This window comes from Saccoglossus kowalevskii, chromosome 3 (assembly GCF_978046115.1).
Source record: "Saccoglossus kowalevskii chromosome 3, keSacKowa6.1, whole genome shotgun sequence".
NCBI classification, from domain to species: domain Eukaryota; kingdom Metazoa; phylum Hemichordata; class Enteropneusta; family Harrimaniidae; genus Saccoglossus; species Saccoglossus kowalevskii.
This window is the reverse complement of record NC_140643.1, coordinates 24,709,829-24,731,197: the sequence shown is the minus strand read 5'-3', so window position 1 is coordinate 24,731,197 and position 21,369 is coordinate 24,709,829. Positions and strand designations below refer to the sequence as shown.

Genomic DNA, 21,369 nt, shown 5'->3' with positions numbered 1-21,369 from the left:
AAGGTACAAATATTCACTTCCACAAGATAAGCAAGTTGTTTCTAATCAATGTTGTTAGCTTGGTACCCAGAGTTGCGCAGTTCCCGGTACCATTTTCTGTGAACAGCCGTTTTCCAAGTAATACCTCAGTGAACACTCCTGCAATTCTCTCCAATTTCATCTGGATACAGTATATAGATGTTAATGGGTGAGCTGCATGAGTTATGCATTGCAACTAATGCATGACCATCTTGTTTCTAATCTTGTTTATTTTCTCTTCATTCTTATTCCTGATTAAGATTATTATCTTGATTTCTCCTGGTCTTTATTCAGTGAAAACTTCTTCACAAAACAGTATTGATCATACCCATAACAGAGTAAGGGTCTCCGAGTTCGTGTTGATCGTCTTGGGATATCAGTTTCTTTGCGAATAACTCTGATCACTTTCTATCAAGTTTTCTTCTGTAATTTCATCCTCATCCACTTCCGGATTTTCAATCGAGTCTTCTGGTGTATCAGCTGACCGTTCACTTCTATCAACTGTTTCTATGTCATCTGCATTACTGGCAGCTACATCTCCTGATACTTCAGTGTACTTCTGCTGATTTGAAGACACTGACTCATCTATGGCCAAGGGAAATCAAAACGCAAGGTTTCCTCCCAAGCAGGAACATCAGACGAGTCATCTGTAACAGGACTAGAAGTTTCCAATAATGAATTCCTGCTCCCTGGGCTTCTTCAGAAGATTCTATACTCAATACGTCTTCCACCTGTAGAGGTTCAGTTTGGTTTACCGTCACAGGATAAGTTTCATGTATGATCGGTTCTGCAACAAATATACCATCAACTTCTTCATCAGAGTCAGAGACTGAATGCGAGTCATCCTCAACATCATTAGTCTTCGTGGATGCTGTACCCGATGAATTTCTCTTGGGTGGGTCAGATATGGGATTGGCAGTGTACTACATGGCAACAACAAGTTACGGTGAAGTGTGATTTTTGTCCCACATCGTCCTTCTGATACAACCACATATACAGGTACATTGGGATTGAGTCTCCTCTCTACCCAGTAAGGTTTGGGATCCCAGCGATCCGCGATTTTATGTTTTCCACGCACATTAACCAACACTCTGTCACCATGTCTAAAGACAGCATCCTTAGCCCCGCAATCATATCTTTTTTTGTTCTGTTCAGCTTTATGTGTGGACATAGCGGTAGCTAACTTGTATGCTGTGGCTAATCTTTTCCTCAACATATTCACTGTAGCTACTTGTTTTCTCTGGTTGTAAACCTGAGTAAATATCAATTGGCAACCTTGGTTGCCTTCCATACACCATACATAAGGAAGTATGGAGTATAACCAGTGCTACTATTCTCAGTGCAATTGTACGCATGTACAAGTGGTGCGACTTACTTCTTCCAATCAACCTTTTTCTCTGGAGGAAAAGTGCCAATATGTCTATCAAGGTGCGACTAAATCGTTCACATTTCCCGTTGCCCTGTGGGTGGTAGGAAGAGCTATTCGTTTTCTGTACACCAACATGTTGACATAGGCGCTTGATTAATTTAGATTCAAACTCCCTGCCATGATCGGAATGCAACTTTTCCATAATGGACTAGAAAGTGATTCAACAAATGATCAGTTGTCTGTTTGGCCTTCTGAGAAGTAGCCACAATAGCAACAAAATATCGGGTAAAGTGATCTTTCTTATAGTCTTCTATGGAAAGATAATTAATACATACCAACTCCAGTGGTTGTGTGGTTTTGATATTTACTAACAGGGCTTTAACTCGGTGTGTAGTTTTCGTGCATTACATCTTGGACAGGTTTCTATCTTTTGTTGTACATCACGGTACATATCTGGCCAATAAAATCTTGATCGCAATAATTCCAACACCCTGTCTTTCCCTAGGTGGCCAACATCATCATGTGTTCCCTTTAATGCCACACCACGGTATTCCAAAGGTACAACTAGTTGGTAATAAGTGTTACCATCTTTATCTAGTCTGGTACGATGCAATACGTTCCACCGAAAACATGGACGTTTCCATTCCCACAGTCCTTTTCTGACAGACGGTGTCTCATGTTTGGTGGTTTCCGGGCGCGACCGTTCATTTTGTTTTGCATACCATCTTAAATCTTCTATATCATGATCGCATTCCTACAAGAACTTCCATTCCTGCATAGTCACTGGAGGCAATGCATGCTTCTCAGGCCACATTGGAGGTTCATCCAGACATTCAGGCACAGCAGTTATGACGTGGCTCATAGCTTCAACCCATGGATTACTAGCAACTTTGTGAGCTTGCATGTCCCCAGCTGACATCTGTACTTCAGTAACATCCTGGTCATTAGCGCGAGGCATCCTTGAGAGGCCATCAGAATCTCAGTTCTTTTTACCAGATCTGTAAACCAACTTGAATGTATATGCACTCAAGGCAGCCAGTGGCGTCCAATTTGGCAGTGGTGTTTACATATATAAGGGGATTGTTGTCTGTTAGGACAACAAACTCATTTCCATACAAATAATCATGCATCTTTTGAGTAACTGCCCATTTTAAGGCCAAAAATTCAAGCTTATGAGCAGGATAATTTTGCTCACTGCGCGATAGTGCACGACTAGCATACATGATCACCTTCTTGTCTTTACCATGTTCCAACCTAATACAACCCTTAGCATCTGTATGCAACTCGAAAGGCTGAGTGTAATTCGCATAGGCCAAGTTCGGGCCACTAGTTAATTTGTCAATTATGGTATCAAAAGCTGTTTGACAGGCTTCAGTCCACACGAATTCTGGCAGCTTAAGCTTCTGTGCTTTCTTACTACTCCTTAGTCTTGTCGGCAACCCAGCAGTTAAATCAGTAAGCGGTTTGACAATTCCAGCATACCCTTTCACAAAACAATGGAAATACCCAGCAAAACCTACGGACTTCCCTAACATTTGTAGGTATTCCCCATTCCTTGAGCGCTCTTGTCTTCTCTAGGTCTGTGCCAACCCAATCTTCTGAAACTATATTTAACCCGTTGTTGCAACAACTGACACTTACTAGCTTTAATCTTAAGCCCTTTCTCTCCCAATCTGACAAGTACCATCTTCAATCTTTCCAGGTGTTCCTCAAAGGTCTTGCTAAACACAATTCTATTGTCAAGTTATACTAAACAAATGTTGAAATTTAAGTCCCCCAAACACTTCTCCATACACCTTTGGAAAGTGACAGGGCTATGTAGACACTCATAATGTCCTAGTGGGGTTACGAGTGCCGTCTTCTCAATATCGTCGGGTGCCATATCCTATTGCCAGTACCCCACCTTCAGGTCAATGGATGAAAACCATCAAGCACCAAGAAGGACATCCAAACTCTCTTCGATACGAGGGAGAGGATAAGAATCTCGGATCGTTTTCTCATTTAACTTTCGATAATCAATGCACAATCTCAGCTTATTGTCACGTTTGCGGACAAGAACAACTGGTGCAGCCCAAGGGCTATGTGTTTCTTTGATCACATTGCTCTCTAACATACCATGCAAGACTTGTCGAGCTTCCTCATAATTCCAGGTGGGATTCTCCGGTGTCGCTCTCGGATCAGCTCATTGCTTATTAACCTAATGTGATGTTGTTCTTCTGTACAATGTCCCAAATTGTTGTCACGGTTAGGAAAGACAGATGATTTGCCTTCCAGTAGCTGATGAACCTGCTTCACCTGTGTTTCGGTTATGGGTGATTCCGACCCTGGGATAGATTGATATCTTTCGGGTTGCTCCCAGCATCACTGGTGGTTATTTCTGTAATTTTTTTTACAATTCTGAATCCAGATCATCAGGTTTTCCAATCCATGTTACTGTATATGCTCTTGCTAACAACTGTCCGTGTCTGATTGTGATTCGTCTAGTGGACGTATTATGGAGACAGACTGGCACTCGAGATTTGCCTTGCAAACACTTCAGCACTGCTGTTGTCGGTTTAATTACAACACCGCCAGTTTTCATTGGACTGGGTTCTACAGTCACAACAAATTGATCACCACACGGAACCTTTTTAGTCGACCCCACATGATTCTAGCATGCTGTGGTTCCAATTGAACAGGATGTTTCGTCATAGCACGCACATTACCAATGTCACCACGACACCACGCCAACAAACTTGTCTGAATTATCCAGTCTTTGAAATGCGCATATAACGTGCTTTGCCTTTCCCTCTATTATATGGCTTAGCTTTGTATAGACCCAACAAATTGGTTCCCACCGTCACTGGTACCTCTCTGTTATAATCATCATTTCCCAACACCAATGAGGAATGATACTTACTTTCTTGTGTATCTCCAAAGACATGTCTAGGGAATGACATTCGCACCACAATAAACCCAAGGAAAGGCACTGGCTGTCCTTTGGCTCCTGTTACAGTTAACTGTTCTTCTATGGCACGGATTGGGAATTTTGACAAGTGCTGATCATAAAAGTTCTTGCAAATGGTTGTAACCTGTGAACCTGTATCGACCAGACAACAGCAAGTTATACCTTCTACAAACATTTTCTCTTCTTCTGGATCTCCAACTAAATTTTCTCTGCGCGTTTCTACCATGACACATCGATTTTCATTCTTGACTTGCTTTCTTGATTGGGCAGACCTTGATTGGTCCTGAGATCTTTCTTTCGTGTTTTGTTTAGATTTTGGACATTTATTTGACTTATGGCCTTCCTCCTTGCAATTGTAGCAGCGAATGGGGGTTTCTTGGGCTCAGAACACTCACGTGCCATGTGGCCTTCTACTCCACAGTTGTAGCATCTACATGACCTGGTCTTGTGATCATCATCTGATTGTGAGCGATCAATCTCACTTGGAGTCACACCTGCGTTAGTTCGTTTTGTTGATGAATCTCCAGTTCCAGTTTCTTCAGGGTTTCTGTCACTGTTACCATACCCTCAACACACAGTTTCATCATTTTCATCACCTCTGTGTCTGGTCCAGTAGCTGACCTTTTATACATACTACTCATTGTTGTTCTATCTTTCACCTCCTGTTCAGCACTCATTACATGCCTCTTCATTTCTTCAAATGTAGTACACAGTGCTTTCATTAGTCGAGTGATATCAACAACTCTGTCTTCTCGAATATTTTGTCAGAATACAGTCCTCAGGGCTTCATCAACTGCTGAATCTTTAATACCTCCACGTCTTTTAACAATATGGATACTCCTTTCAAGTCTGTCAGCAAATTCTGCTATAGTCTCTCCCTCTTTCTGGCGACTGTCTCGATAAAAGCGTTCTAATAAAACAGAGCCTTTTTCCATCTCACCAAAACTGCTCTCAAGTTTATTTATGATTTTTGTTTTACGGATGCGTCGCGTGGTAGTGTTTCAAGTTTCCATGCTGCACGCCCCTTCAACGACTGTCTTACTGCTGGCAGAAGTATGCTGTGAGGGTATGTTCTTGATTCCAACAATACCTCCACATGTCTTTCCATATCTCAAATTCAGCATCCCCTTTTCCAGATGGGTCTCCTGAAAATGTATCTAACCTTGGAGACTGGAACATGCCTGCAGCCCACGTCGGATGCAATTACATAATGTTTCGATCATAGTTGTAATTTGATGGGCCATGCAAGTTATCCCTAGCAGTGTAATATTCATCACCATTCTCACTGCATGGTCTTTGAGGTCCCCTGTATAATGATGCGTTAGCTTCTCTGCATATTGGTTCAGCAATGGACTTTCCCATGGCTGATGGGTTCTGGGGAATATGAGGAGTGTCTCTCAACCATTATCACTACCATTTCGCCTATCACCTACTTCCCGAGATTGACTATGAGATCTGGAACTGCTCATGCCCGATGGTGAAAAAGAACATCTGCGATACATCTTAGGTGTCACTTGAACCCCATTTGGCTCTGACCAGACCCCCTCTGCACGCTTTGGAACTGCACCACTTGTAGGAGTGACCATTGGCCCACTTATCTCTGGCCTGCTATCATCCACGTGCTCAGCCATAATACTATATATACATACAGTGAAGGAGCAATCTCACCTTAATTATTATGCTGAACTAATCACCACTGCTACTCTTGAAATTCACTCTCTTCAAATAAGGAAACACTTGTTTGCAGGTAGTCTGCCAACATAAGCACCATGCAGATCCAGTGCCGTCCACCGCCAGATCACAAATGCCTATAACCCCGGAACAGAGCAATATGTGTACACAAATCAAAACAGAATTCCAAGCCCCACGTTTTGGCGCCAATTTTTGTAGCCTGGACAATTATGTAATTCTTAACAATGTATAACAATCTTTGATTAACAAAGTTCTAACAATAATGTACAAATGGCAATGCACCAACTATCATTCACAGTACTCCTTACAAGTAGAGCTAAGCAATGCACAATAGTCACTTAACAGTAATGTTTAACAGTAGTGTAACGATAATACACTGTAACTGCTAACAATAATATTTAACAGTAGTGTGACAATACACCGTAACTGCTAACGGTAATATTTAACAGTAGTGTGACAGTACACAGTAACTGCTAACAATAATATTTAACAGTAGTGTGACAATACACCATAACTGCAATCAATAAGATTTAACAGTAGTGTGATAATACAACGTAACTGCTAACAGTAATATTTAACAGTAGGGTGACAATACACCGTAACTGCTAACAATAATATTTAACAGTAGTGTGACAATACACTGTAACTGCTAACAATAATATTTAACAGTAGTGTAACAATACACTGTAACTGCTAACAATAATATTTAACAGTAGTGTGACAATACAACGTAACTGCTAACAGTAATATTTAACAGTAGTGCGACAATACACTGTAACTGCTAACAGTAATATTTAACAGTAGTGTGACAATACACTGTAACTGCTAACAATAATATTTAACAGTAGTGTAACAATACACTGTAACTGCTAACAATAATATTTAACAGTAGTGTGACAATACAACGTAACTGCTAACAGTAATATTTAACAGTAGTGCGACAATACACTGTAACTGCTAACAGTAATATTTAACAATAGTGTTACAATAATACGCTTGCATCATTCACACTAAGCTCTAACCATAAGGCAACAATGCAGTAACAATAATACAACCACAGTATTGCTCAGCAATAGTCTTAAACAATAATCGGCGTGATAATAAATTCACAGATATGTATCAAGCTTCTCCTTGTAATATATAGTTCTACAACACTATCGATGAGCTTAATAGATGATGTGGATTTCACAGAATCAACGGATAGCGACTACCCAAAGTTAAATCACTACGTGAATATAATTGACATGGGCACTAACATATCGTTGCAATCACTGGATTCAATGTCCGATGCACCTCAATGTTACTTCATAGAACAGAGGTTGTATTGATACATACGATTGACCACCGCTGCTGCTGGCTTCCTATTTGCCGCCGAGTTGTCAGTCTTTGGATTATTACATCACTGGTGTGTTGCCATCTTGGAAATTTCCGACGCGGCAACCCGCTAACTTCAGAGTCGGCGAACGGTCGTTTTGCTGAGAGTTGCTTTCCCCAGACGGGAACCAAACCCTTCACTAAGTGTTCATCTGATACAATTCAGCCGGTTTGAACAACCACAAGCACCTTTTGTATAAACATTTCAAATAAAGTACAAGTAGACATCAGACTTTCACTTCGGACGCATCTCAGTTTTACACGAGAAACTTGTATACTGATCAAGGCGCAACAGTAAGTTGGCACAAATAGTCCAACCATGAATTGTACATACTGAATAGAAGCAAGCATTAGAACGTCTTTCTACAGCTAAACCAAGCATTAAGTATACAATTTTAAATAAATAATACCAAGATACCAATAAACTTATAGTTGACTGATAAAAATCCGTTGGCGTATGCATACAACAGTGATCCACTTTCACCGGAAATGGCGGTTAAATGAAAAGTGCGCCACTAAAGACTGACCGTGGATTGGGCACCATTTGTTTTCATAGCGCTTCAGTAACTGTTCAAATGCATCGAATACAATACACAAAAACAATACTATTTTCAACAGTCTATAATAACATAACATCCTAGTCGGCATCACACAACATTCTAATCGACGTAACATAACATAATAATCAACAAATCATAACATAATAATCGACATAACACGATATGATAAACGACATAAAACTTCATAACAATTAACATAATACTAGTCATGACAATAAAAGGAATACGACATAATAATCGATGTAACATCGAGTGATGTGTGTATCATTCTACAGTTGATGTTTATTGCTCCATGCAAATAGTTTCGAATCTCTGTCGACTTTTCGCTGAGATGCAAAGAGCGAAATATATTGAGAACGTCATATAATCATACGCGCTCGTTTTGTGATAACCATATACGATTTATAATATTGGGATGAAAAACACGCTTCGTATTACGGTTGATCGTATGATCCTTTTCCAAAAGTGCATCGCCACGACTGGCCTCGGGAACACGTGTAGGACGCCAATGAACGCTGTATAAGTGATTTACAAGGACGCAATAGTACACAATGTCAATGAATTGAATGAATAACATATCGGACGCTGTTTGTAGCAGACACTTTTTTTATGCCGGTGAATCACCTTAGCTTTTTTATTGCGAAATATTATAAACAGATCGTACTGTAAAATAAAGGTTCAAGTTACCTCGGCATGGCTTAGCACAGGGTTTCTTTGTATCAAGAGCATTTATACCGGACAACTTCTTGTTACACAATTATTAAGATTATATCTTCTTAGACGGAATTTATTTATGGAATGCGCCCGTGTGTAATCCATTAATTATCTATTTGTGAATTTTCGGGCGTGAATTTTATAATTAGTCAGTTGTCGGACATTGTCAGAAAACGCCTTGGTACAAAGCAGTTGTTGCATCTTTCCGAGATTATTATTTCGAGCCATCGCTGTGATACAACAAATAGCGCCACCAACGTAACATTGACAAATGAATCGGTGGATTCCAGTCTGCGGAAGATCGATTTTAACTCATGTGTACTAATACTACCCTGAACGTCAGCTTCTAGCAAGACTATTAAATATCTGTCATCTGTTACATGCTTGTTTATTCAGCACTGCGCCACCATTTACCGACACGACTGCACATCCCTGATGCCCGCCACATGAGTCATATTTAGTTGCAGGTTTCGCTGTGTTACCGTAAAATACGTTTCAAGCTGTTTATGACCATTTTATCCCGTTTAGCTAACTACCGAGTTAAGGTATGTGGTTTTGTTTTGTGTTTACCCAATCATTTGCTATAAATCCACAATGGTATTGAATTATTATGACGTATAAACATTACTCGTTGCATTGTGAAGCAAATTAATTAATGGTGGCCGTGAATTTCGAAGTCGGTCCAGCGAATTTCGTGAACTTCTTTAAAGAACACTTCCTGTTACTAATCATCCTAATTCTGTTTGCAGAGAAAATGGAGTTGCCGAATCGTCGACAGAAACTGGTACTTCTTGTACTTGGCCTGACCAAAAGCGGTAAAAGCGCAACTGGTAACATCATTCTTGGTGAACACAAGTTTCCATGTGGCCGATCTTATATCTGCACAACCAAAGTTACAGAATATGGAACATGCGGTGTTGAGCGAGAAATCGTATTCATCGACACACCTCCTATTCTGATCCCAGTGATGAGATGACAGCCGAACATGTAATACAAGAGATCGGAAAAGGCATGTCCATGGCGAATGCCGGGATTTGCGGCATTAACGCCATTATTTTGACACTCAACGCCAGCGCCCGACTTAACAAAGAACATGATGCCAGTGTTGAGTGGCTTCGATATTACTTCGGCGATGACAATTTGTCGAAATACGGTATCGTATTAGTCACGAGAAAAGATCAGTTGGACGAAGACAACCTATCAGTCAAAGATTTCTTATTGTTGACGCCACCCTCTGTACGTGGGTTACTAAAGAGAATAGACAACCGCGTGGTAGCGTTTGCAAACAATTCTCGTGACAACGATGTCAGCCAAACCCAAGTTTCAGAGCTCTTATTTATGGTGGAGAGAATTAGAGAAGAAAACACAGACCCTCTCCTGTACATGAGAGGGAATGAGGAAAACGTGTTACAACTGGAAAGACGATGTCGCCTGAGTATCAACGAGTCTAGCAGCGGTCTTGTTCAATATTTAAGATCAGGGCTGTGGCGATTGTGTCACTATGTGTTAGACTATATTGGGTATGGTCGCTAGAAATTTGTTGGAATACAATTAGGCGTAGATGATAAGAACATCTGCGTTGTGCATCTGTGCACAATATTTATTTTATTCGCTTAGTTTTCTGCTATATTTTGTTTGCTTGATGAATTTGCTGTAAATTTTGTCTACAATATCTGAATATAGTTTATTCTTGCATAATTATCTCTGCATTAATTGTGATCCATATTTTTTTCTGTGCAAATTATTATCCAATTCTGCAATCGCCTCGTATATGCGTTTCCTCGTCCCGGGGAATAGAGTACAGAGTGTGAATGAGTGTTTTGTTGAACCATGGTGGCTGGGAGTATAAAGTGTGAAATCTGTAGGTTTCTTAGTATCCAAGTACTATCTGAATTCTCCGAAGTTACACAATGAAACACTTTTTCAATGATAAACTTAAGTTTCTTATGTTTTTCATGATATCACTTTTCTTCTCTAATTCTCTCCACCATAAATAAGAGCTCTGAAACTTGGGTTTGTCTGACATCGTTGTTACGTGAATTGTTAGCGAACGCTACCACGCGGTTGTCTATTCTCTTTAGTAACCCACGTACAGAGGGTGGCGTCTTCATTAAGAGATCTTTGACTGATAGGTCGTCTTCGTCCAACTGATCTTTTCTCGTGACTAATACGATACCGTATTTCGACAAATTGTCATCGCCGAAGTAATATCGAAGCCACTCAACACTGGCATCATGTTCTTTGTTAAGTCGGTCGCTGGCGTTGAGTGTCAAAATAATGGCGTTAATGCCGCAACTCCCGGCATTCGCCATGGACATGCCTTTTCCGATCTCTTGTATTACATGTTCGGCTGTCATCTCATCACTGGGATCAGAATAGGAGGTGTGTCGATGAATACGATTTCTCGCTCAACACCGCATGTTCCATATTCTGTAACTTTGGTTGTGCAGATATAAGATCGGCCACATGGAAACTTGTGTTCACCAAGAATGATGTTACCAGTTGCGCTTTTACCGCTCTTGGTCAGGCCAAGTACAAGAAGTACCAGTTTCTGTCGACGATTCGGCAACTCCATTTTCTCTGCAAACAGAATTAGGATGATTAGTAACAGGAAGTGTTCTTTAAAGAAGTTCACGAAATTCGCTGCACCGACTTCGAAATTCACGGCCACCATTAATTAATTTGCTTCACAATGCAACGAGTAATGTTTATACGTCATAATAATTCAATACCATTGTGGATTTATAGCAAATGATTGGGTAAACACAAAACAAAACCACATACCTTAACTCGGTAGTTAGCTAAACGGGATGAAATGGTCATAAACAGCTTGAAACGTATTTTACGGTAACACAGCGAAACCTGCAACTAAATATGACTCATGTGGCGGGCATCAGGGATGTGCAGCCGTGTCGGTAAATGGTGGCGCAGTGCTGAATAAACAAGTATGTAACAGATGACAGATATTTAATAGTCTTGCTAGAAGCTGACGTTCAGGGTAGTATTAGTACACATGAGTTAAAATCGATCTTCCGCAGACTGGAATCCACCGATTCATTTGTCAATGTTACGTTGGTGGCGCTATTTGTTGTATCACAGCGATGGCTCGAAATAATAATCTCGGAAAGATGCAACAACTGCTTTGTACCAAGGCGTTTTCCGACAATGTCCGACAACTGACTAATTATAAAATTCACGCCCGAAAATTCACAAATAGATAATTAATGGATTACACACGGGCGCATTCCATAAATAAATTCCGTCTAAGAAGATATAATCTTAATAATTGTGTAACAAGAAGTTGTCCGGTATAAATGCTCTTGATACAAAGAAACCCTGTGCTAAGCCATGCCGAGGTAACTTGAACCTTTATTTTACAGTACGATCTGTTTATAATATTTCGCAATAAAAAAGCTAAGGTGATTCACCGGCATAAAAAAAGTGTCTGCTACAAACAGCGTCCGATATGTTATTCATTCAATTCATTGACATTGTGTACTATTGCGTCCTTGTAAATCACTTATACAGCGTTCATTGGCGTCCTACACGTGTTCCCGAGGCCAGTCGTGGCGATGCACTTTTGGAAAAGGATCATACGATCAACCGTAATACGAAGCGTGTTTTTCATCCCAATATTATAAATCGTATATGGTTATCACAAAACGAGCGCGTATGATTATATGACGTTCTCAATATATTTCGCTCTTTGCATCTCAGCGAAAAGTCGACAGAGATTCGAAACTATTTGCATGGAGCAATAAACATCAACTGTAGAATGATACACACATCACTCGATGTTACATCGATTATTATGTCGTATTCCTTTTATTGTCATGACTAGTATTATGTTAATTGTTATGAAGTTTTATGTCGTTTATCATATCGTGTTATGTCGATTATTATGTTATGATTTGTTGATTATTATGTTATGTTACGTCGATTAGAATGTTGTGTGATGCCGACTAGGATGTTATGTTATTATAGACTGTTGAAAATAGTATTGTTTTTGTGTATTGTATTCGATGCATTTGAACAGTTACAGAAGCGCTATGAAAACAAATGGTGCCCAATGTCAGTCTTTAGTGGCGCACTTTTCATTTAACCGCCATTTCCGGTGAAAGTGGATCACTGTTGTATGCATACGCCAACGGATTTTTATCAGTCAACTATAAGTTTATTGGTATCTTGGTATTATTTATATAAAATTGTATACTTATTGCTTGGTTTAGCTGTAGAAAGACGTTCTAATGCTTGCTTCTATTCAGTATGTACAATTCATGGTTGGACTATTTGTGCCAACTTACTGTTGCGCCTTGATCAGTATACAAGTTTCTCGTGTAAAACTGAGATGCGTCCGAAGTGAAAGTCTGATGTCTACCTGTACTTTATTTGAAATGTTTATACAAAAGGTGCTTGTGGTTGTTCAAACCGGCTGAATTGTATCAGATGAACACTTAGTGAAGGGTTTGGTTCCCGTCTGGGGAAAGCAACTCTCAGCAAAACGACCGTTCGCCGACTCTGAAGTTAGCGGGTTGCCGCGTCGGAAATTTCCAAGATGGCAACACACCAGTGATGTAATAATCCAAGGACTGACAACTCGGCGGCAAATAGGAAGCCAGCAGCAGCGGTGGTCAATCGTATGTATCAATACAACCTCTGTTCTATGAAGTAACATTGAGGTGCATCGGACATTGCATCCAGTGATTGCAACGATATGTTAGTGCCCATGTCAATTATATTCACGTAGTGATTTAACTTTGGGTAGTCGCTATCCGTTGATTCTGTGAAATCCACATCATCTATTAAGCTCATCGGTAGTGTTGTAGAACTATGTATTACAAGGAGAAGCTTGATACATATCTGTGAATTTATTATCACGCCGACTATTGTTTAAGACTATTGCTGAGCAATACTGTGGTTGTATTATTGTTACTGCATTGTTGCCTTATGGTTAGAGCTTAGTGTGAATGATGCAAGCGTATTATTGTAACACTACTGTTAAATATTACTGTTACCAGTTACAGTGTATTGTCGCACTACTGTTAAATATTACTGTTAGCAGTTACGTTGTATTGTCACACTACTGTTAAATATTATTGTTAGCAGTTACAGTGTATTGTCACACTACTGTTAAATATTATTGTTAGCAGTTATGGTGTATTGTCACACTACTGTTAAATATTACTGTTAGCAGTTACGTTGTATTGTCACACTACTGTTAAATCTTATTGATAACAGTTACGGTGTATTGTCACACTACTGTTAAATATTATTGTTAGCAGTTACGGTGTACTGCCACACTACTGATAAATATTATTGTTAGCAGTTACAGTGTATTGCCACACTACTGTTAAATATTATTGTTAGCAGTTACGGTGTATTGTCACACTACTGTTAAATATTACTGTTACCAGTTACGGTGTATTGTTACACTACTATTAAATATTATTGTTAGCAGTTATGGTGTATTGTCACACTACTGTTAAATATTACTGTTAGCAGTTACGGTGTAATATCACACTACTGTTAAATATTATTGTTAGCAGTTACGGTGTATTGTCACACTACTGTTAAATATTACTGTTAGCAGTTACGGTGTATTGTTACACTACTATTAAATATTATTGTTAGCAGTTATGGTGTATTGTCACACTACTGTTAAATATTACTGTTAGCAGTTACGGTGTATTGTCACACTACTGTTAAATATTATTGTTAGCAGTTACGGTGTATTGTCACACTACTGTTAAATATTACTGTTAGCAGTTACGGTGTATTGTTACACTACTATTAAATATTATTGTTAGCAGTTATGGTGTATTGTCACACTACTGTTGAATATTACTGTTACCAGTTACGGTGTATTGTTACACTACTATTAAATATTATTGTTAGCAGTTATTGTGTATTGTCACACTACTGTTGAATATTACTGTTACCAGTTACGGTGTATTGTTACACTACTGTTAAATAGTATTGTTAGCAGTTATGGTGCATTGTCACACTACTGTTGAATATTACTGTTACCAGTTACGGTGTATTGTTACACTACTGTTAAATAGTATTGTTAGCAGTTACGGTATATTGTCACACTACTGTTAAATCTTATTGTTAGCAGTTACGGTGTATTGTCACACTACTGTTAAATATTACTGTTACCAGTTACGGTGTATTGTCACACTACTGTTAAATATTATTGTTACAAGTTACGGTGTATTGTCACACTACTGTTAAATCTTATTGTTAGCAGTTACGGTGTATTGTCACACTACTGTTAAATATTACTGTTACCAGTTACGGTGTATTGTCACACTACTGTTAAATATTATTGTTACCAGTTACAGTGTGTTACCATACTACTGTTAAATATTATTGTTACCAGTTACGGTGTATTGTCACATTACTTTTAAATATTATTGTTAGCAGTTACAGTGTATTGTCACACTACTGTTAAATATTATTGTTACCAGTTACGGTGTATTGTCACACTACTGTTAAATATTATTGTTAGCAGTTACGGTGTATTGTCACACTACTGTTAAATATTATTGTTAGCAGTTACGGTGTATTGTCACACTACTGTTAAATATTATTGTTACCAGTTACAGTGTATTGTCACACTACTGTTACATATTATTGTTAGCAGTTACAGTGTATTGTCACACTACTGTTAAATATTATTGTTACCAGTTACGGTGTATTGTCACACTACTGTTAAATATTATTGTTAGCAGTTACGGTGTATTGTCACACTACTGTTAAATATTATTGTTAGCAGTTACGGTGTATTGTCACACTACTGTTAAATATTATTGTTAGCAGTTACAGTGTATTGTCACACTACTGTTAAATATTATTGTTACCAGTTACGGTGTATTGTCACACTACTGTTAAATATTATTGTTAGCAGTTACGGTGTATTGTCACACTACTGTTAAATATTATTGTTAGCAGTTACGGTGTATTGTCACACTACTGTTAAATATTATTGTTAGCAGTTACAGTGTATTGTCACACTACTGTTAAATATTATTGTTACCAGTTACGGTGTATTGTCACACTACTGTTAAATATTATTGTTAGCAGTTACGGTGTATTGTCACACTACTGTTAAATATTATTGTTAGCAGTTACGGTGTATTGTCACACTACTGTTAAATATTATTGTTACCAGTTACAGTGTATTGTCACACTACTGTTAAATATTATTGTTAGCAGTTACAGTGTATTACCACACTACTGTTAAATATTATTGTTACCAGTTACGGTGTATTGTCACACTACTGTTAAATATTATTGTTAGCAGTTACGGTGTATTGTCACACTACTGTTAAATATTATTGTTAGCAGTTACGGTGTATTGTCACACTACTGTTAAATATTATTGTTAGCAGTTACAGTGTATTGTCACACTACTGTCAAATATTATTGACTATTTTGGCGCAATTGACCTGCAGACCTTTGATTCGCCTTACTTCTCACAATATAATATAATTGTTAATATTTAATTTAATTTGATGATCGTTTGTTTAAGTTACTTTGCTCTAACTACTGGTTGATTTCACGTACCTAGCCTGGGTAAACTGAAGTCTATTTATAGTATAGGCGAAAGGTCAATCTGTCCTGCATATATTGAAACATGTTTTGAAATAAACAAGGACTAAGTACTAGATTCCGAATAAAGGATGATGTCATGCGTGGTACGAGATTGTCTGGTACTGTCGTTTGAAACAATAGCGTTCATATGTAAATTAGTTCTCCGTAGATGTGCGTCATGAATAAACTAGAATTTTAGTTGAGTAAAGAGCAGATGCCTTATTTTCGGTTTCGCCAGCAGTCGAGTATAATCATAGTAAATGTTTTATGTAATCATATACACACCAACACTATATAGCGCTATCAACGTCTTTGAACTTACTATTAAATGCCAGTGTCCTGTATGCACCTCTGCCAATAAATTAGAGTTATTGGATACGACTTGCATGTTACGTTTAAAGGTTAATAGTTTGCTTTTTGTCGTTTGATATGGCATAGGTCAGGGCGCTTGCGTATAGTCGTGGTCACGAGGTATAACTGACAGTATCGTAATAATTTTGTTGCATTCACGACGTATTATCCTTTAAACTCACCAACGCTAGTCGCAAGTAAACACATTGCCTGATTAAGACTTTGTATACTGTTAGAACAATTCCACTGGGTTTACATAATAGCCATGAGTATCGATAGCAGAAGTCCATTGAGGAAAGACACCGTATCTATGGTGTTGGTCGGTATGATAGGAAACGGTAAAAGTTCGAACTGGCAACAACCTACTCGGCGTGGAAAGGTTCCGTAGTCGGCGTTCATTGGTGTCTATCACGCAAGAAACAGATTGGGGAACACACATCGGTGAAAATAACTTGATCGTCATCGACACCCCGCCTATACTTCTACGCGATGGCAGCACTAATAGAGGGAAGGGTGGTCCGAAGTCTGTGGCTCTAGAAATCAGCAAGTGTACCAAAATCGCCAACATGGAAGGTGGTGGACTGGATGCCATTATTCTGACGTTCAACATCAATGATAGGCTCACGCCAGAACATCAAAAATGTCTGAGGAATCTGGAACTAATTTTTGGACCGGACATTCATCGATATTTGATCGTTCTATTTACAAGGAAAAATCAGTTATCGGACGACGGTGTTTCTTTGACAAATTTTCTGCAAGACACTCCTGAATTTTTAAGAAATTTGCTTTATAAGTGCGGTAACAGAGTATTGGCGTTTGATAACAAGACAAAAGATGAAAACACTCGACAGACTCAGATAATTTTGTTGATGAGTATGATTCACGTGATGAAGAAGAAAAATAACAATAAACCATACGACACTGATATAAGGAAGAACGTTGTTGCGATGTACAGTAGCCGGAATGAGTTCAGCCCTGGCTGATTTGCATGTTGCCAACAGTGTGTTTTTATATGATTTCAAAACACTTCGAGATTGCTTGGAATACTACTACTGCATTTCAGTTCGAATATTTTGTTTTGCTTACCAATGATATTTCGATATTTCCTTCACATGAATGTAAATTCAGTTTGTGTTTACCTAAACACCAATCTAGTGACATAGCTGTGATACTTTATGAGATACGTGTCCAATTATCGAGACATATAAACGTTACACCTTATATATTCACCAACTTATTCAAGATTTAGTCAAATTTCCAGGTAGTAAAATATTGTTTTTAAATATATTTTGTGCGGATTGCCTTGTCTTAGTTCAAATCATATTTACTAGAAGTCTGTATGTTTAATTATGCAATCGATAAAATAATACTTGATTTAGTTTATTGTTTCAGGGATAAGTCCAATTTCATAAACTGTCTGTGTCTGCGTGTTCCGTCTAATGTGTTCTGCAAAGTCAGAAACAACTTCTTTCCCAGATTATTGAATACCATTTTACTCCCTGCTTCTTTTATTACAATCAAAACATCCTTATTTTATAAAAAAATACAAGGAAGGGCGTGTTCAAACGGAGATACGTTATTATTGTATTGTTGGTGTGAAAATATCGTGTATGAATTGTGGCACCAGAGTAAGTAGCGCCCTCTGTCAGCAATTGCATAGATGTGTGCACAATTTACATGCGAGGGCGGTATTACAATTTCGTTTGTAGTCAATAGACTGACGATGTAAATAATATTAAATAGCTTAATTTACATTTATATAATAAACCGGTACTCAAAACGTTCCGGTATAATGCTGAATTAGTGCTTATGCACAAGACAAACCAATCAGCATTTTCTTATCGCCATGTAGTTAATACTTCAGAATTCAACTATGTGTAGCGGGAAATCTGTCATTTCCAACATTATCCCCAGTGTTCAAATCTCTTCGCCTGTAGTATCGTGAGTCCAACATTGAGGGCCCCAATTGTTGTATTCTGCCAAATCGTCTTCCAACTCATATTGGTGCAATCATAGTTTTGTAGCGTCGATTATGTGCACTTTTCACCAATGAAATTCTATTCCTGAGGTTTAATATTAACAATTTTAATACTGAATGCTAGTCTTGCAGGCTCCCTTCAAACCAAGAACCACACTATTTGCAACGCGAACTAGGATTGTCAGAAAACTGATCATACATGCCTCATGCAATGTTCATATCTATTTTTTCGACATTTGTATCTTTAACAATTGCTGCAAAATGTGTTTTTTTATCATAAAAAGAAAAGTTTCGTATAAAAAGTCACAAAATGATGAAATTTGCTGTGCTATGAGGGCCACAGGCAATGTACACAGGACAGATAATATCCAAATATTAAATTATTTTACGAATATTTATTTTGCTTTACAAGTGACCCAGCATTTAATTTGCGTCAAGCCAATTATACTCCCGACAACTGAGGTCATATCTGTGTTGTGGAAGTAGAAATAGTAACATATAATAATAGTAATAATAATAATTATAATATTTAGTATTATTTATTACAAAACATCTCATAAGAAATGTAACTTTGTATACATGTTCACTTTACTATAACAATTTACAGACACCCTGAGACATAACGAAGTTGATGGTACAAACATTCAAAAGTACGACAGTACCACTGTATGTTGAAGATATTGGAGGAATACGAAAGGGAAATGAAAAATATTTTTATTGAATAAGTTAGATAAAAAAATCTGGTGGCTAATATAGTTACGCGCCTTGAGATGTAAAAAACAATCAGAGAGCACCAAGTATTTAAATCAAGTTCCGTAAATGCAAATCAGGTTACAAGGCATGAATTTCAACGAAAGGTTTGCACATGATAATAGCCCAGCTATGTACCAAGTTTCATTGGAAATATATGAGTGGTTCGTAGGATACCCGTGGGGCACTTGAAATTTAGCTAATTTATGCACAATGTCTAATGTCTATACAGGAAACAAGTTAAGAACCTGGTCTTCATCTCAGACAAATCGTATTGGAAAATGCTCCTCATCTTTCATCGTCGGACAGAGTATCCTGCATACACTAATTTTAACAATAACAGTAACTTTATGATTCTAAGATGATGAAGACTGAATTACAACCTAAACCACGGAACTGCCTGGCGATGTTTGGCTATTGACATGAAGGTACTGATACAGATGTCATGCGAGTACCGTAACTGTTTTATTTATTGCACTACACATATTACTTGATATGTCACTGGCTTCAAACACAATTTAAGAAACACTGATTCCCACCATAAACTAATCACGTATGTGAAGTATCCCACATATGTAACAAGTTCCGTTAACATCTAGTTATTGAGATATTGCAAATAAAGTAAATAACATGCATGGTGAAACCCTAAACAAATTACGTTTATGGATTACCTACGAATATCTATTTACCATGTCTCTTTGAAATCTCATGAGTGATTCTCGAGATATTTGATAATCAACTAGTTCATTTCTGCAAATTTGTACATTACCTTTAATACAAAAAATGTTATTGAAGAAAAGCATTTATTACTGTATTTCGGCTGTAGCATGACATTTCCCGCATGAAAGTGAGTAAATATGTAAAAAATATGTATAATTAATCTTCAAAATCAGTTTGACTTAAAATTAAAGGTTACTCTCGTAACGTAAACTGTTTCGTATGGCTGCTTGATAGACCATATCAGTTTTCAACGAAAGTATAACACAGAATAATATCAATGAGTAACCTATTTAAGAACACAGTTTCATCAATGCAGGTCGCAGATTATATGTTATATCCTGTGACTGAAAAACCAGCGATTTTGAACTTCACTTGTAAGTATTTTGACCTGTTTTCAATTCAAAATGGCTATATATGGAAATCACGTGGTTTGCATATACATTTTCTGTAATTGAGCCGTGAAATAAATGCACGTCCATATGTGTGACATAATATATGAAGCATGTGTAAAATTTGGAAAATGGCATTCTTTTAAACTAAGGGGCTACCAGACAGCCATTTTGAATCCGATCTGCAAACCAAAGTTACGTGTATCAAATTCGCAATTGTCCAATGTATTATAAAGTTTTAATTAAATCCCACATAATGCGCATGCTCCTTTTACCTGGCGAGTTTGCCGGTGAACACAACGGTTGTTTGTACATTTTGTATTCTTGCAATAAATAGCATTCCACAATGCTTGTTCCATAGGGAATAGCTAGTACACACCGCGGCCCAAGTTTCTGTTCGCCAATGTTTACGCACGATGTATACGAGTATTGGCCTACGCACACTGAGATACAGCAACGGAAATACGATGGTCTGGGTGTTTAGTCTATCTATTATAATATGATGGTCTGGGTAGTTAAGCTATTATAATATTATGATGGCCCGCGGCGGTCTATAGCTATAATATAGTATGGGGACAATAATATGAATGATAAATACGCAGGCCAGGTCGTCGTATCATTCATTACCTTAGATATAATAATAGATAATATCGGTTTGTCATACATGCATATATATTCAAACTGTCACTGTATGTCATTGTATGTTTGCCTACTTGTCCGTTTCCAACATGAATTATTACTTGCATACACCGTGCATAAACATTGACGAACAGACAATAATTGTGGGTGTGGTGTGTACTAGCGATTTCTCATGTGACCACAATATTTGCCAGCAGCGTGATGACGAGAGAGAAAGAAACATTAGTTTAACAGACACAAGCAATTATGGTGATTTGAGATTGCAAGAACGC

The 21,369-nt window shown here is 38.0% G+C and overlaps 3 protein-coding genes across 3 annotated transcripts; 2 read left to right on the top strand and 1 right to left on the bottom strand.

The window, feature by feature from the left end:
• Positions 1–9,646: 9,646 nt before the first annotated feature.
• On the top strand, positions 9,647–10,207 carry LOC146747590 (uncharacterized). Its single transcript, XM_085497385.1, has one exon. The coding sequence runs from the start codon at positions 9,647–9,649 to the stop codon at positions 10,205–10,207; it is 561 nt and encodes a 186-aa protein (XP_085353511.1).
• A 428-nt stretch (positions 10,208–10,635) lies between these two features.
• LOC146747589 (uncharacterized) lies at positions 10,636–11,031 on the bottom strand. Its single transcript, XM_085497384.1, has one exon. The coding sequence runs from the start codon at positions 11,029–11,031 to the stop codon at positions 10,636–10,638; it is 396 nt and encodes a 131-aa protein (XP_085353510.1).
• Positions 11,032–17,187: 6,156 nt separating this feature from the next.
• Positions 17,188–17,604, top strand: LOC100369956 (uncharacterized). Its single transcript, XM_006814191.2, has one exon. It carries the CDS (start codon positions 17,188–17,190, stop codon positions 17,602–17,604), a length of 417 nt encoding a protein of 138 aa, XP_006814254.2.
• The last annotated feature ends 3,765 nt before the right edge of the window (positions 17,605–21,369 follow it).